The following is a 15,860-nucleotide window of genomic DNA, read 5'->3' as shown; positions in this document are numbered from 1 at the left end:
CTTTAAAGCCGTGTGCGGATACAAACTCTGTATCCACATCTGCATTTGTATCCACAAAAATGAGCTGCTGGTCTCTACCTCCACAGATGCAGATACCCCTGCATATAAAGCAGATATGTACAGATTTGCAGGGCTCTAGTTGTCTTGCTAACTAGTAGAGAGTGAGCTTTGCTGATAGAGCCATGTCCGCGCTAGGAGCACTCAGCTGGTATCCCACACTGACACAGGAGCATCAGAAAGTATGCCTGGGATAGCTATAGAGTAATAGCTGTAAAACCAGTGGATTTGGTAACCCTTGTGTGTCCGTGTTTCTCTCTCACCAGCACATCTTGCTTTCGTTGCACTTTGTCCACATATGTGCCTGGGTATTTGCTGCTGATGGTCATGGGCAAACCCCTTCTCTTCCATTTTAGCTGATGTCCTGGGGAGGATGGAGGCGTGTCCTGGAGATGCGTTAGCCCACACACACGCTGCCCTATTAGCATGCTCTAATTTATGCCTTGCCAAAGCTGGCACTAACTTTTCTGAACTCACAGTGCATATCCACTCACCTTCTGCCCCGTCTGCTCTTTCCAGCTGGCTAACACCCTCCTGGAGAAGGAAGTGATAAACTACGAGGACATGGAAGCCCTGATTGGGCTCCCTCCTCACGGGCCAAAGAAAATGATTGTTCCTCAGAGCTGGCTCGAAGCAGAGAAAGAGAAACAGGACACGGGCGATGGAGAGCCACCCCAGCCACCCCGGAACCAGGAGGAGGATGAGGAGGAGCCCAGTCTGAGACCAGTATGAAACCCATTCCTGATCCAGAGTGGAGGAAGAGGGCTTTAGATGCACCTACCTGAGTCCTTCCAAGCTGTCTCAGTTGCAAGGCCAACGGCACTGAGACACCAGAGCAGGGAATTTGTGTGTTGTTGGTATCCTGCCCCTAACTTCTGGGTGTCTCAGCCACTGCCCGAGGGGGGCTTTCTTCAGGGAGGGATTCTGTAGCTGGTGATCTCCAGGGTTGAGGGCTCCTGGTACAAGCACAGATGTGAGGCAGAAAGGTGTGATGCACAGTTTCAGAATTAATTTAAATGCTGTCATCTCTTGGGGGGGCTCAGTGCAGTGAAGTCATAGGGGCAGGAACCCATCTGGATTTTGTGTTAGCATCGTACATCAGTGCTGTGACATGGACATGTGCTCCGTTTCCTCCTGTGCCAGAGCTTCGGAAGTGTCCCTCTGGAAGGCACAATAATGGAGCTCACTTGGAAGGATTCAAGGCAGTTTAAGACACAGTCGTTCCTGCAATACTTGACTGTACCCCTTGATTATTTCTATGCAGATTTTAAAAATATACCAAGGCTCACTGGAGTAAAATGGTCTTTGTGCATTGCTCTATAGAACATACTAAGTAGTGCGGGGGTGGGGAAGAGTTCTGACTTGTACATGCGACCTGTTCTGACAAGCACACAGGTCTACAGCTACGGCTTCCTCTGCAAGTTGATACTGATCGTTCTGTGCATGTCTCTCAGTATTGGGCTTTTTTTGGTTTTCGTTGGTTTGGGGTTATCTGTTTTTTGAGTTATCGGTTCATGTGCAAGGACTGGCGAACCCCACGTGCCTAAAATCCAGGCTAGGATCTACTCCCACATCAGAAGCTCATTGTCCAGAACACCAGGGTCCTTTACTTGCATTCAGACCTCTTACCCCTCCCGCAGGTTCTTCTGCAGGGAACTGTGTGTGATCATTTCCACTCTACAGTGAGAGCATCTGAAATACCTGTGCATCAGGATCTGAGGTACTTGGCTGGCTGTATAATATGCCTTTTTCTCTGATTGAGGATTATTGTCTGGGTCTCTGAAAGGCCCCTGTCCAGGTGCTATTCCCACACCCCAGCTTTTTCTGAAGGAGCCTAAGAAGTCTGAACACGAGTGAGAGATTTCAGGCTACAGTCCCATGTAGAAATCCATGCAAACAAACATGCCTCGCATAACTGCCATCAATCTTCCATGTGGAGAGCTACAGGAGCCGTTTAAGGCAGCTGATGTTGCTTGGTTCAGATGGAAGGGATGCCGTTATCCAAGGCATTCTTACCCACCATCACTTAGCTTGATGTACAGCCTGCGTCTGTCTCGTGACTCCCAAACTCTGCTGGGTTTAGGAGTAAGGTTGGGTCCTGAAAATTGACCACCTGATCTATAGGGTACTGAGGGGTAGTGCCACTAGCCGGACCCCTGGGTTTTGCTAGTTTCAGTGCCAGTTTGGCATTGGCACAGCATTCTGTAGTGGTTTTTCCTTGTTAATCTTATGAGGGAGGGGGTTCCCCAGTCTGTGACTTGGTATTTCATTGCTTTTTTTCTTTTCAATGTGATGGGCTTCCCCTTTATTCTTTGAACTCCAGAATTTCACCTGCTGTAGAAATTGTATTCACTCCTTCACTGTTGAAAAATTCTGAGATGTATTCTGGGCCTGTTTTCATACTAACTTGGAATCCTGTAGCACCACTGTTGATCGTAATGTGAACACAAATGTAATGCAGTTGCTTTGGGACTTTCCCTAATAAACAGCAGGCTCCTGGGATTACAGTATCCATACCAGTCTGATCGTTCTGCAAGACCTTCCTGGGCCATCTAGTGGTGCTTTGTCATTCCGTATTCTGGGACAAGATTGATTTTTAACTGATCAGACAAATGGAAGAATCCATATGCAGAGAAGTGAATTCACACAGTTTTGTGGAACAGATGTTGCAGCATGGCTGGGTCAGTGGCTGTGGATAGCTAGAGCTCTGCAAATCTGCAGATATCTGCTTTTGTAGCTGTGGATGCAGATATCCGTGGCTGATTTTTGCAGATATGGCTGTGACTACAAATGCTGTATTTAGAACTTGCAGATTTGTGGATATTTGCTTTATATCCCTGGGTATCTGTATCCATGTAGGTCATTTTTGAGGATGCAGATGAAGATACACATTTTTGTGTCTGCACAAGATTCTTTATAGATAGCCAAGCCTGTGTTAAAGAAACCATGATAAATCTTTTATCTGACCACAAAATGCATCAGTGCTCAAATGAACTGTTAAGCTGAAGTGATGAGAAACAAGCAGTAACTTCACCAAACCTCTCTGCTTAACATGTGGGGCTGCTGGCCCCAAACCTTTTCCCTTTCGTTGTGCCTTACATTGATAGGGTGCCTTACCAACTTAGTATCTTTGCTCTGCTTTCATGTGCATTGAAGTCAGCCTCCTTTGCCTGTCATCAGGAGCCTCTGCAGTGAGGGCAGGAACCAGCTTGAGAGTTTCTCTTCCTTGCTCCTTACTCGGTGGGGAAGCATCAGGCCTTCTCCCAAAGCCTGAAGCTGAGTCAGTGTAGGAGCTGACTGATGGTAAATGCCAGCTGAGGACAGCGGCTAGCACATCAGCAATTGTGGTGGGACAGCTCTGTTTACGCTAAGTATTATACCCTGTGGAAGTTTGGCTCAACGCAGGTGTCGTCTGGCTGTAATCTAAAGGCTGTGGAAGTGGTTAGAGCCACCTTGAAAAGAATGGTCGTGTGTGCCTGAAAAATGGTTATCCAAGCCCCCGCAGTCACATAATGGTGGTGCTATGAGACACAGGAAGGCCCCTCCTTCCTCGCTTGACTTAAGGGGGAACTCTGATCTGAGAAGAAGCAGCCATTTAAAACATGGGGCAACACTGAGTATATGAAGTAGCTTGAGAAAGGGCTGGAGTGATCTCTGTAAAGCAGGTCTAAAGGCCAGGGTTAGTGTCTAGAAATGAGTTAGTATCAAAATAGAGCCACAAGCAAGCATAGGCAACTGCTGTTCTGGAGGAGAAATGTACAAGTCTGTACGACTTATTCATTCATGTCTATCTGACCAGGCATATAGGCCATTTCGGGATAGATGGAATGATAGGAACAGCATAGATACACGGTGGGCGGCTGTAATGATGTCCCCATTTTACAAGTGTCTGCATGTGGTAATAGAAGGCTACTGAGGAATTAAAAAGAGATGGGATTAGAATTGGGGAGAAGGTCCGATCCTTGACTCAGACCATTAGAACAGCGTGCTCTCTAGGGCTATGTCCAGACTGCAACCCTCTTTTGAAAAAGAGCATCTAGACTACAATCAGTACTTTCGAAAAAGCAAGCCCCTGTTTCAAAAGAGAGCACCCAGGCAGTCTGGATGCTCTCTTTTGAAAAAAGCACAGTTTGCATTACACAGCACTTTCGAAAGAGCACTTTTGAAAAAAGGTGTTCTTCCTCGTAAAATGAGGTTTTCCGCGGACGAAAAAACTGCCACATTCTTTCGATTTAGTTTCAAAAGAACATGGCGGCAGTCTAGACGCAGATAGTCCTGGTAGTCTAGACACACCCTAGGGCCATGTCTACACTGGCGGCTTCTTGCGTAAGAACATGTGCACGAAAGCTTTTCTCTTGTGCAAGAAAGCTATGATGGCCATTTTAGCCATAGGGGCTTCTTGCGCAAGAAATCCCTGCTGAGCGTCCACACTGCCCTCTTGCGCAAGAGGACTTACGCCTGATAAAAAAAAAAGAGCGTAACTCTTGCGCAAGGAGCCCTCTCTTACCACCCTGTACTATACATTTCCTTGCGCAAGAGCGGGCGGCCAGTGTGGAGACACTGTGGATTCTTGTGCAAGGACAGCTGTTCTTGCATAAGAACCCGCCACTGTAGACATAGCCGAGGTGTGCAGGGTTCTGGGAGGGATATAGGCACAGGAATTTTTTTCAGTTCTAGAGCCTCAATTACTAATTTAGGCTAGAGAGAGAGGCTGTCTAGAAATCAGGTCTAAGATCTTATCAAGTCAAGTTAAGCTCGTCCATTGCTGTAGGCGGCCTGGTCTGCAATTCCAATAGTCTCCATTTGCTTGTTTAAAGCTGGGCCCTGTCTTTGTTTCTCCAGCCCTCCGAGCCCTCCCCTGTCTTCTGTGAGCACGCTCTGCTGAGCAGCTTTACGCCTCCCTAGGTACAGCCTTTCCCTAGCCCCCCTGGCTCAGGTAACGGTACACAATGGGTCTTCCCCCCCATGCGCGGTCTCTTTAAAACGGGCGCCATCTTTGTAAGGGGCGGAAGGCCTTTGGCGAGACGGGCACTGACGCTCGCTGGGCGGGCCTCTCGTGCCCGCTTATTCCAATTGGAGAGAACTCGCTCCGTTTCCGCCCGGCGTGATATCCCGGCGTGCCCCGCGCCACCCCGTCCTTTTCCGGCCGGCCATTTCCCCCCGCCGAGGTATGTTTGAGTGGCGGCCGGGCCCTGCGGGGCTATCCGCCGGCATCCGCCGCCTGGGCGGCCCGCGGGGCTCGGGCTCTGGGCGGCCGAGCGCGGCGGGGCCGCCCGCGGCCTGTGGGGAGGCGGTGGGGCCGGGCTGGGGCTCTTCTGCCGCTGCAGCGCCGCGCGGGGCTTCGCGTCCGGCTCGGGCGGGCCTAGGCGCGCTTGGCTGCTGCGGTGCGGCCGGGCGCTCCCCTGCGTTCTGGGAGCCCAGCCTGTGCCGCTCGCCCACGTGCTCCTTGTGTTCGCAGGGCTCTGAGCAGCCATGGCACCCAGTCGAAATGGCATGATCCTGAAGCCCCATTTTCACAAAGACTGGCAGAGACGAGTCGCCACGTGGTTTAACCAGCCGGCCAGGAAGATCCGCAGGTGAGATGCCAACAACCGCTGGTTCCGTGGGTCAGATGAGGGCTTGGGTATGCCTCGTAACGGGGCGTTTAGCCCCCTTGTCTCCTTGCGTGCCGTGGCGGCTAGAGCCTGATTAAAAGTTATTGAGGCCTGTGCACATCTGATCCTAATGCCCTCCAGTTTACAATCAAATGATGAAAATTCTCCAGAGTCTCTGCACCAAATTGATGACTTGCTTGAAGTTTGGCGAGCTGGTGACTGAAGCTTTCTCTGAGAGTGTGTGGTCCATCTTTGTTCACGTCAGCTACCAGATAGACACGTTCCTGCTCTCAGCTGAGTTTGAACTGCTCTGTGTTCTCTGGGAGGGACTCAGATTGAAGACTGTCCACGTAGCAGTTTTGTATCTGATGCAAACGTCCTTTTGTTGACTGCTGCCATGTTTCTCTTTGACCAGGAGGAAAGCTCGTCAGGCAAAAGCGCGTCGTATTGCTCCACGCCCAGTGTCTGGGCCGATCCGACCTATTGTGAGGTGTCCCACTATTAGGTACCACACAAAAGTTCGTGCTGGCAGAGGATTCAGCTTGGAAGAGCTGAGAGTAAGTACATCTGGTCTGTGAGAATCTCGAAGGACAGTGTGTGCAAATGCAACAGATCAGTGCTATAAGTCTGCCCAGTGTTAGGTGGGTGCAAAATAAAGTAACAAATGTGGTGTTTCAACTCAACTCCTCCCTCCTCCCTCCCCCAAATAAATGGATGCTATAGATTCCTTGATAGGCAATTCCTGTGTAGCTTGGGTATTCTGTCAGTAGCTAGCGTAATATGTAAGCATTTGAGATTGATTGGCAGCTCCGTATCTGTTCATACTGGTTGTACATGTGGCCATTTTGGAGTTTTCTAGGTAACACAACACACTGGCCAATGTGCAGGATAGTGGTAAATTAGAAAGCCAGAAGGAATGAAGTAGAGAGTGTCTGGTTTAAAGATAATTAATGGGGTAAAGGAAAGCTTCCAAAAAGAAGGTGTCAAACTCTGAGTGACAGTGGATGATTTTTCATAAAACCAAAAGAATCTGCCTTGAAGTGAGCCAAACTGGTCCTTGCTAGCCATGTTAAAGTCTCTGCATATCCAGAGAGACTTCATTGTTGTGCCTGCCTAACCCTGTTAGAGCTGAGCAATATGGATCTGAACACTCCAGGGTTAGCCCATTTGTAAGTGTCTTGATCCGGTGCTTGTCAGTGGGGTGTGTTTAAGACTTGTTTAGAACAACTGCACAACTTTGAATTGAAGAAAGGGATTTATAGTTTGATTCCTGTTTGATTTCCGGTGTGAATATGAATATCAGATATTAATTCCAACAGTAGGGGAATGGGATGTGCAGGCAGAAACATACTTCAATGCATTATGGTTTTGAAAATGAGAAGAATGTGGCCAGCTTGCCAGTTTAACAAAATTCTACTTTTTTTTTTTAAGCCACCCTCTCAATTTCAGGAGATAGGAAGAGGGAGCATGTTAATGCAGCCTTCTGTACAATCATCTTACAGGGCATCAAAATCAAATGTGACTGGGTTTGGGAATCTCCTCTCCACCACTTCTCTAGACTGCATTTAGTATAGAAACATCTAAAGTCATATATGAAGCTTGCACTGCCATTATCAGACTTGTGGAGAATGAGGTCCTCTACTGGTCTGCTCAGTGCCAAGAGATAGTTTGCTGCTTTTGGTTCTTGGGTATTAGACTTGTGGTGTAAGTGGTGCCTAATAGAGCATTGATTTAAACTACTGGTACAGCCAGCTTCATGAGTCAGATTGGTGCGTGTGATTTAAATGGCCCCGTTGCTTGCTGTTAGAATTGTATACCCGTACTTGCGAATGTCAGTGTGGAAGTGGTGCTCCCACCACCGCTTCTGATTTTGTGCCCTCCTTTTGCTGTTTGAAGGAGTGTCAACCTCAGCGAGGGATGGGAAAGGTTAACCTGTTAACAAGTAAGCATCACCCTAAATGGGTAATATGTTCCGGGTAACCGGTGGGGGCTGGCACCCCTGCCCTCCTGCTGCGGGCAAGGGGCCCATCATGGACAGGGGCTGCTCTGCAGTCTGGAGCAGCCTCTGTCTGCTGGGAGACCAGGTGTCCCACTGGCAGGGACTGGGAGCCCGTGGTAGAGCCAGCCTCAGCGAGGGAACTAGGAGCCTGGCTGCCCTTGCAGGCAGGGGCGATTCCGAAGGGGGGCTGGAGCTGGCAACAGAGCCAGTCCCAGCACAGCGCTGGGTTCGGGAGCACCGCAGGCTGGGGGCTGATCACTCTTCCTGCTTCTGAGGAGCCTTACAGTCAAATGATGACACTTTCTCCGGAATCTCTGTAGTCTCTGTGATGACTGTAGTTGAACCCTTTTCCAGCTGATGACTGTAATGGCTTCACTCAGTATCACAGTGGCATGGCTGTCGCTTGAATATTGACATTAATTCCCTTGCTTGGCAGATGGCTGGCATCAATAAAATGGTTGCCCGGACTATTGGGATTTCTGTGGATCCCAGGCGACGCAACAAGTCTACGGAATCCCTGCAGGCCAACGTGCAGAGACTGAAGGAGTATCGCTCCAAACTTATCCTCTTCCCAAGGAAGCCCTCTGCACCCAAGAAGGGAGACAGTTCTGTAAGTACATGGTGTCCTGGAAACTTTCACAGGCCTGCCCCTCAGTGGTGCTAAGACTTGGCAGTGCTGATCCTCTAATGCTTGGGTGTAAGTTGTAACTTATTTAGACAGTCTCCTAGTGTAATAACCTGACACCGGTGGAGGGGTGACTCGGGCTCTGGACAAGGGTATGTGCTAGAACTTGTAGCAGCTTTGCTATGCTGGGAGTTGGGCCTGGAAGCGAAGAGTGAGGGGGGATTTGATAACAGCCTTCAACTTCCTGAAGGGAGGTTCCAAAGAGGATGGAGAGAGGCTGTTCTCAGTAGTGACAGATGGTAGAACAAGGAGCAATGGTCTCAAGTTGTGGTGGGAGAGGTCCAGGTTGGATATTAGGAAAAACTCTTTCCCTAGGAGGGTGGTGAAGCACTGGAATGGGTTACCTAGGGAAGTAGTGGAGTCTCCATCCCTAGAGGTGTTTAAGTCTCGGCTTGACAAAGCCCTGGCCAGGTTGATTTAGTTGGAATTGGTCCTGCCTAGAGCAGGGGTCTGGACTTGATGACCTTCTGAGGTCTCTTCCACTTCTATGATTCTATGATTCTGGAACATGAAAGGTCCTGTGGTCACTTACAGCCACGTTCTGGGTTGGCGGGAGACTGGCTGCCCTGCTGAGAAGGCACAGCTCAGAACCACAGCCCCTCTATCTGCAGCAGCTCTCTCAAAGTCTTTGGTTTTTACTGATGCAATTGAATGTCAGTGGAAGCGGTAAATGTGTAAGGGTGGATAGCGAGGCTCTGTCAGGAGTATTTACATCTCGCTATGGAAATAATGGCAAAAGAGAGCCAGGGAGGAAAATGTAGGGACAGAGGCTTTATCAGCTGACTAAACTACAAGTTGGTCTACTTGAGGGGAGTTTCACCTATCAGTCTTCTTACAGACCCAAAGCCTAAGTTCTGAGATGAGGTGACTTTCCAAGTGTTCCTTTGCTCCACCTGTGTGAGCTCCGTGCTTCCGATGAGGTAGATGTAGTGAAATGAAAGATTTGAAGAGGAGGATTTCTAGGCAACGTCCATGGGCCCTGCATGCTTAACTTGATTTTTAAACATGGCTCCTGCTTAAACTTCCCTAACATGACCTAGCTCACCACCAGGAATTGCCAGTGTGTTCAGACTCTTTCAAACTGAATGGTGAGAGCTTTTCTCTGACTGCGTTCCTACTGTCTGGCTAAACTATAATCAATGTGGCTTTTGGGGAACTTTTATCAGTTTAGCATGTTCCCTAAGGCAGGTGTAAACCCATTGTAGTTAGTCTGGAAAGCGTCACTTTGAACTTGATTTGCAGAATGTTGGAGGTATGGATGAGAGAAACTGAGGTAGAAACTTGCAGGTGGAGCCCTGCAAATCTGTAGGTATCCACTTTATATCTGTAGCTATAAAGCACATCCACAGACTCTTTTTTTGCAGATATGAATATAAATTTTGTATCTAAAACCATACACATTTGCTGTTATCTATGGCTCGTTTTTGTGGTTACCGATTTTGTATCCATGCTGAGCTCTGTTTAAATGCAACTAAAGGTTTTCCTGTTTCTCCAGCAAGGTTTTCTGTAACAAGGGTTTCCTTTGGGTGAAATTTGTGCAGACTTTCCTGGAGTCTCATTTGAATATCCCTGATGAGTGGAGCAGCTAGAACCTAAATTAGTGTCAAGCCCTGTACTTTTGTTGCCACATTTTAAAATGTTTTTCCCGTTTTACTCCATAGCAACTTCTTTTCTGCTGTAACAAAAAACAGGACTGTGTAGCACTTTAAAGACTAACAAGATGGTTTAATAGGTGATGAGCTTTCGTGGGCCAGACCCACTTCCTCAGATCAAATAGTGGAAGAAAATTGTCACAACCATATATACCAAAGGATACAATTAAAAAAATGAACACACATGAAAAGGACAAATCAAATTTCAGAATAGAAGGGGGATGGAGCCGGGGGGCGGCGGAGGTAAATGTCTGTGAGCTAATGATATTAGAGGTGATAATTGGGGAAGCTATCTTGGTAATGGGTAAGATAATTAGTGTCTTTATTCAAATTGAGTGTAAAGTGTCGAATTTAAGCATGAATGACAATTCAGAGGATTCTCCTTGAAGTGAAGTCTTAAAAGGTCTTTGGAGCATGGGAGTAACTTCAGAGTTGGTGTTAAGCCCTTGAGCCTGAGTTTTACATTCTTGGTTCCTGTTTCTGGTGGGGCCAGGAGAGGCAGTTTGATGGAGTGAGGCAGATGCATCAACACCTTATCAAAGCTCTCAGGAAAACTTTGCTTCCTTCCAACTCGGTTAACTGAGCAGTTAACAGGTCACCCACCCCAGTACAATTACAAGTTCTGGGTTCAGCTGAATTTCTTTTACAAAGAAATCAGTCTGCTGTAGGCTGAGCCCTTCAAAATGCTAGCATGGTGCCTCTGCAGGCATCTTCTCTGTGTACGTCTTTCCTAGACTGTCCAGGGTGTACCTGTGGGGACGTAAGGCTTTCTTTGGTCTGAAATACAGCGCAGAAATCCTGAGGTCCAAACCATAGAACTTGTTCTGTTTAAACATGTGTTGCTAGATTCTCTAGTCACCTCCCTACACTGGGGCCCTGCACATAGGCTAGTTTTAAGTTGAGATGAAACTGAAGGGCTTGTGTGTGGCTCCAGAAGGCATGCTGCCCAACTTAGGCAGCTCCCCAGGTGAGCCAGGGAAGGAGCCATGCTAAACGTAGTAATCACTTGTTTCCTCTGTCATACAGCCAGAAGAACTCAAGATGGCAACTCAGCTCTCTGGGCCTGTTATGCCGATCAGGAATGTAAGTAAACCTGCAAATCGCACGCGTTGGTTGGTGGTTCTGAAGTTAGACACTCCTGTGCTGTATTTCTAGATACTAGAGAGAAACTGACTTAACAGAAAGGGGATTCTTCAGTGCTGTGTTGTGCCACTGCAGTTCAGTTCCACTGTCCTGTGGACTGCAACAGTTACCTGGGGCCAGAGGAACAAGAGCGTGTTAAAATTGATCTCATGCTTCTCCATGGTTTAAAAAAAACTCGGTATTTTGCTGTGAGAGAGTGTAACATTAGTAGGGCCTCTGGACTTCGTGCCACTGCGTAATGAGATGCGTAGTTGCTCTGAGTTGCACTAAAGTTCTGCCAGTGAGAACTTGAATCTCTATACCAGCTGTTGGTTAAATAGCGCTCCCTTGGGATCCAGAAGGCAGGCGCAGGGGCTTGAGGCCATGTTCTGCATGGCAGTAAACTAACGGATGCGGTTTTTGCTCTGAGAATTTGTTCTGCTTTTGAGGGGTCTCCCTCAAGCAGCTCAGAACGGAGGGCGAGCAAGTTAGCAGCGCTCTGCGCAGCCCCGTGCCCTGGTCAGTTAGTCTGCAGTGACCAAGGCCTAGTGGCTCTTTCCTGAGTCTGACGTGACAAGTTGTGGATTCGCTGCAGTTTCTCGTGGACCCATTGCTGCTTCCGAAGGGTTATATTTGATACTTGATAGTGATTGTTCACAATCCAAGCGTAGGCTTGACTGTGAGGTAAATACCAACCCTGGTGTTTCTTCAAGCCTCTTATCAGAGGTGCAAGATGACACATACAGAAGCAGAATATAATTTAGCATCTAATTGAATGGCATTGCAGTCAGGCCATCTTGCTTTGATTAAAGCCTCCCTACCAGTCATGATGTCTTGTTGCTAGTAGGAGTTTATGCAAAAAAACCCTCTTTTCTAAACACACATAAGCATTGAATATACTAGACTCTAGTAACTAGAGGATTCTAGAGAAGATAGTTACACATTCTCTCTGGCTCTGTTTATTAGGTTTACAAAAAGGAAAAAGCACGTGTCATCTCTGAGGATGAGAAGAACTTCAAAGCCTTTGCCAGCCTGCGTATGGCCCGGGCAAATGCCCGTCTCTTTGGAATCCGTGCTAAACGAGCCAAGGAAGCTGCAGAGCAGGATGTGGAGAAGAAGAAATGAACTGTTCTCCCTCGAACTGTCAATAAAAGAGCGTAGAATTGTAACCTGGCGTGGCGTCTTCTTGGGCCAGGTGCAAAGGGAGCTGGAACAAAGGAAGGTGATATGCTTGACACGAAGCCAATGTTAGTTTGTGTTCAGCTACTTTCTAGCTGGGTGTGCCTGATACTGTATAAAAGTGTTGAACTGTAGTCTCTGCTGCTTTGCTTACTGCTGCTTCTGAGATGAGCAGATAATAGGCTCTCAGCAGCAGGTACGCTCTGGCTGGAGTTGCCTTAGGCTTAAACAGTAACGTTTTCCCCTCCCCTTGTTGCTTAATCACAGCTGCTTTGAGCGCAGCCTGCAACAGGTCCTTAATCAGTAGCCAGACACAGCCCTGCCTCTTCCCCATCCCCTCCAATTGCTCCTCTCCCCTCTTAAGGGGCAGCCTGCTCACTTTTGCCTTTAAGAAACAGGAGTCTGAATTTCTAGCAGGTGGCAGGCTTTGTGGAATTCAGGTGACGCTGTAAGTACTGAATTAGATACAACCCTAAACTCCCAAAGGGGGGTGCCTGTCTGTGCAGCACCAACTCCAGGATTACCAAGAGGTGGAGGAATTGGTAGAATGCAGGAGGCACGTCTCAGCTGTGGGATGTATGGTATCTTGGGGGGAGGGATAGCTCAGTAGTTTGAGCTTTGACCTGCTAAACCCAGGGTTGTGAGTTCAATCCTTGAGGGGGCCATCTGGGGCAAATCTGTCAGGGATGGTACATGGTCCTGCCATGAGTGTAGGGAACTGGACTCAATGACCTCTCAAGGTCCCTTCTAGTTCTATGAGATAGGTATATCTCTAGCTGCAGGGTACCTCCTCCAGATTCTTACTAGTAAATAAAATACAGGACTATGTAACACTTTAAAGACTAACAAGATGGTTTATTAGGTGATGAGCTTTCGTGGGCCAGACCCACTTCCTCAGATCAAATAGTGGTCTATTTGACTATTTGATCTGAGGAAGTGGGTCTGGCCCACGAAAGCTCATCACCTAATAAACCTTCTTGTTGGTCTTTAAAGTGCTACATAGTCCTGTATTTTGTTTCAGCTACACCGGACTAACACGACTACATTTCTATCACTATTTTACTAGTAAATGGGGATTCTAACTTTCCCTGTGCCGCTTAAACATCCTCTTAGTAGGCCGTTTGAACCAGCTCCTTGGGGAATCTTGTTCAGCGTGTTGCCAGAGCTTCTAGGGGGGCCAAGGTACTATCCAGCCTGTAGAACTTGGAATAAAAAACTGCGAGAGAGAGACTGTCCTCACCCTCTACAATCAAACGGCTTGCCATACAAGCTGTTGTTACCTGCTTGTTTCAGACTTGCTCGGTCACCCGTATTTTTAAGTTTGACTCTTTAAAAAAACACCTTAAGTTTCCCCTCTATCAGACTGAGAAGGACATAGAGGGACCAGTTAGCATTACCTGCACTGGTCTGCGTGAGTGCGATACGCATTGTGAAGCAAAAGCCATTCTGAAGTGCTAATGACCTGTCCCAGCCAGCGCTTCATGTGGAGAAAATGCAGTAGCCAACCTAACGCTGTGTCCTCCTAATCCCGTTTCACATGGTTTGGTCTTGGGGAGTAGGGGCAAGTACAGCCCTTGGAAAAGGGAAAAGCTGTCATTAAGATATTGCAACTGAAGAGCAAAATGCCTTCTCTGAGAGAGTTGTCAGCATTGTGCGAATGAGCTGCCATCCCACTGTGAAAAGGACAGTACTAAGTAGTTAATGGAGAACAGGAAAGAAAGGTTAGTGCCTAGCACTTCTGCCTAAATGCATAGAGCCCAGCAAGAAGCAATTTCCTGCAGAGCTTGCAAGTGAGATAAATGGGCCGTGCTGATGGAGGAATGAAGAGAAGTTCTTTGGGGAGAGCCCGTTTTTCTTCCACTCAGATTTTAATATGATTTATTCTTGCGTTACTGGCTCTGAATGGGTCAGACTTCACTTACTTGCTCATATTGTGGCCTTATCTACACTATGCAGTTTTGTCAGCAAAAGTCCAAAGAAAGGCTTCTCCCATGGATGTAACTCCCCTGCTCTGCCAGCATAATCAAACCGCCTCAACGAGAGGTGCAGGGCTTATGCCCGCGTAGTTGGGGCAATGCAGGGCCTCTGCAGATGCTTCCTCACCTCAGCTGTTGGCTCATTCTCATCAATTTCATGCTCGACTGGAGTTGTGAAATTGACAAGAAAGCCAGCTTCTCAAGTGGGCTGCTGCCCAGGCATCATCCAAGCCGGGCTTCTGCCCAGCCTTCCATCTTGGGCTGCTGCCTAGGTTCCCCACTCCTTCCTGGAGGAGCACTGCTTCTTGGGTTCTCGGCTCCCTGCCAGGAGCCCAACAACCAGCTGGACTTCAAAGGTGCATCTTCCCCATTCGCTGCTGCCTCCATCTCTCATCTTCCCTTCCCCCAGAGCTGCAGAGGGTAAGAGTCCTCCACACTGCCCCTCTACAGTTGGTGGAAGTGGGCCTTGTGAGAACACCACCCTCTCGGTCAGTGGTGGATGGACCAGCAACCACAGTCAATGCAGTGGCTGTCACTCAGCTAAGCGTAGGTTGACCTATCTCCGTGGTGTAGACAGCCTGTTACAGAAAGAAACAAAAGGTGCTTTGAGTTGAGAAACCAGTTGGCTTGGATCCTTGTTCCCAGTGCACATCCACACGGGCTGTTCCTGACGTGGAGAGGCCGGGAATATCTCGAATGCCACATGCTGGCAAGACTGCAGGTTGAAAAGTGGCTTAAGTGGAAAAGCCCAGGTACGTGATGTTTCTTAAACAGACTTGTAAGAAAGTGTACGTTGTCTCCTGCAGTCATGCTGGGAGGTGCTCATCTTGTAAGCCCTCAATCAGGCCTAGTGCTATGTGTTGTGTTATAATTAGGTACAAGAAAGGGCATCTCAGTGCAGTTTCTAAATAGCAGGGTGCAATTGCTCCCTGTAGCCACGGGGTGGAGCAAAAACCGAGATTTCAATTTCCATTAAAGGTGGCTGTCTCAGGACTCTTTTCACCATTTCTCCTGCCCAGCTGACGTGCTGGGGCCATGGATCAGTGGTCTGAGCCTTGGGTTTGAAAATATAAAATTCCCCAGATGCGATGGGGGAGCCCCACCTAAGGATGTTAAGGACTGGCCATGCTTGGATAGTCGAGTCAGGCAGTCACTTCCTCTCTCCTCCCCCCGCCCCCTTTGCTGCCTCTGTCAGATAGAGGCCCCCAGGGGCTCTTGTGCAAACACGAGCCTGGAGTCAGCAGGGCAGCCCCGGGCTGCACATGGAGTTCTGCATTCCTCCTTCGAAATGTGCAAGACCCCCTGTTGGAATTGACTAGTCAATGGAAATTCCGTCCACTACTTGACTAGTAAATTAACTGGTATTTAACATCCTTAGTCCCATGGGTCTGTTTGGCACTTCCCCCTCGCGCGAGGTCCAGGCCCTTTGCTCAGGAAATGAGAACGTCTTTCCTATAAAACTTTAGCAAAGGGCTCTGCCTCCCTTTTCATGCCTGGCGTCGATGCAGATAACAGAAGAATGGCCAGACCGGGGCACACCAAAGGTCCTTCCAACCCAGTGTCCTGTCTGCCGACAGTGGCCAATGCCAGGTGCCC

At 48.3% G+C, this 15,860-nt stretch overlaps 2 protein-coding genes and 1 non-coding gene across 4 annotated transcripts in view; all 3 read left to right on the top strand.

Annotated features, from left to right (window-relative positions):
• SPG7 (SPG7 matrix AAA peptidase subunit, paraplegin) overlaps nt 1–2,559 on the top strand; it is a 57,816-nt gene extending 55,257 nt beyond the window's left edge. For both annotated transcript variants that reach the window (XM_075939847.1, XM_075939846.1), the window contains one exon: nt 577–2,559. In XM_075939847.1, the coding sequence (XP_075795962.1) occupies nt 577–789 (213 nt within the window). In that variant the 3' untranslated portion in view covers nt 790–2,559. The remainder of the gene's footprint in view (nt 1–576) is intronic.
• A 2,519-nt stretch (nt 2,560–5,078) lies between these two features.
• Nucleotides 5,079–12,278, top strand: RPL13 (ribosomal protein L13). The gene is made up of 6 exons (XM_075939848.1): nt 5,079–5,225; nt 5,516–5,633; nt 6,067–6,208; nt 8,087–8,260; nt 11,014–11,070; nt 12,076–12,278. Exons 2-6 carry the CDS (start codon nt 5,530–5,532, stop codon nt 12,232–12,234), a joined length of 636 nt encoding a protein of 211 aa, XP_075795963.1. The 5' UTR covers nt 5,079–5,225; nt 5,516–5,529; the 3' UTR covers nt 12,235–12,278.
• LOC112544092 (small nucleolar RNA MBII-202) lies at nt 7,942–8,027 on the top strand. Its single transcript, XR_003087414.2, has one exon. It is a non-coding gene; the product is annotated as a small nucleolar RNA MBII-202 (small nucleolar RNA).
• Nucleotides 12,279–15,860: the final 3,582 nt, after the last annotated feature.

The sequence above is a fragment of the Pelodiscus sinensis genome, chromosome 12, assembly GCF_049634645.1.
Source record: "Pelodiscus sinensis isolate JC-2024 chromosome 12, ASM4963464v1, whole genome shotgun sequence".
In the NCBI taxonomy this organism is placed as follows: domain Eukaryota; kingdom Metazoa; phylum Chordata; order Testudines; family Trionychidae; genus Pelodiscus; species Pelodiscus sinensis.
Note: the sequence above shows the minus strand (reverse complement) of the source record. Positions and strands in the feature narration are given on the sequence as shown.

Bases quoted from the DNA above. Each gene is read 5' to 3' on its own strand.
- RPL13 (XM_075939848.1), top strand. From the start codon at position 5,530: ATGGCACCCAGTCGAAATGGCATGATCCTGAAGCCCCATTTTCACAAA. The intron at 5,634-6,066 runs GTGAGATGCCAA...CTCTTTGACCAG, and splicing joins CCGGCCAGGAAGATCCGCAG to GAGGAAAGCTCGTCAGGCAA. The intron at 6,209-8,086 runs GTAAGTACATCT...CTTGCTTGGCAG, and splicing joins TCAGCTTGGAAGAGCTGAGA to ATGGCTGGCATCAATAAAAT.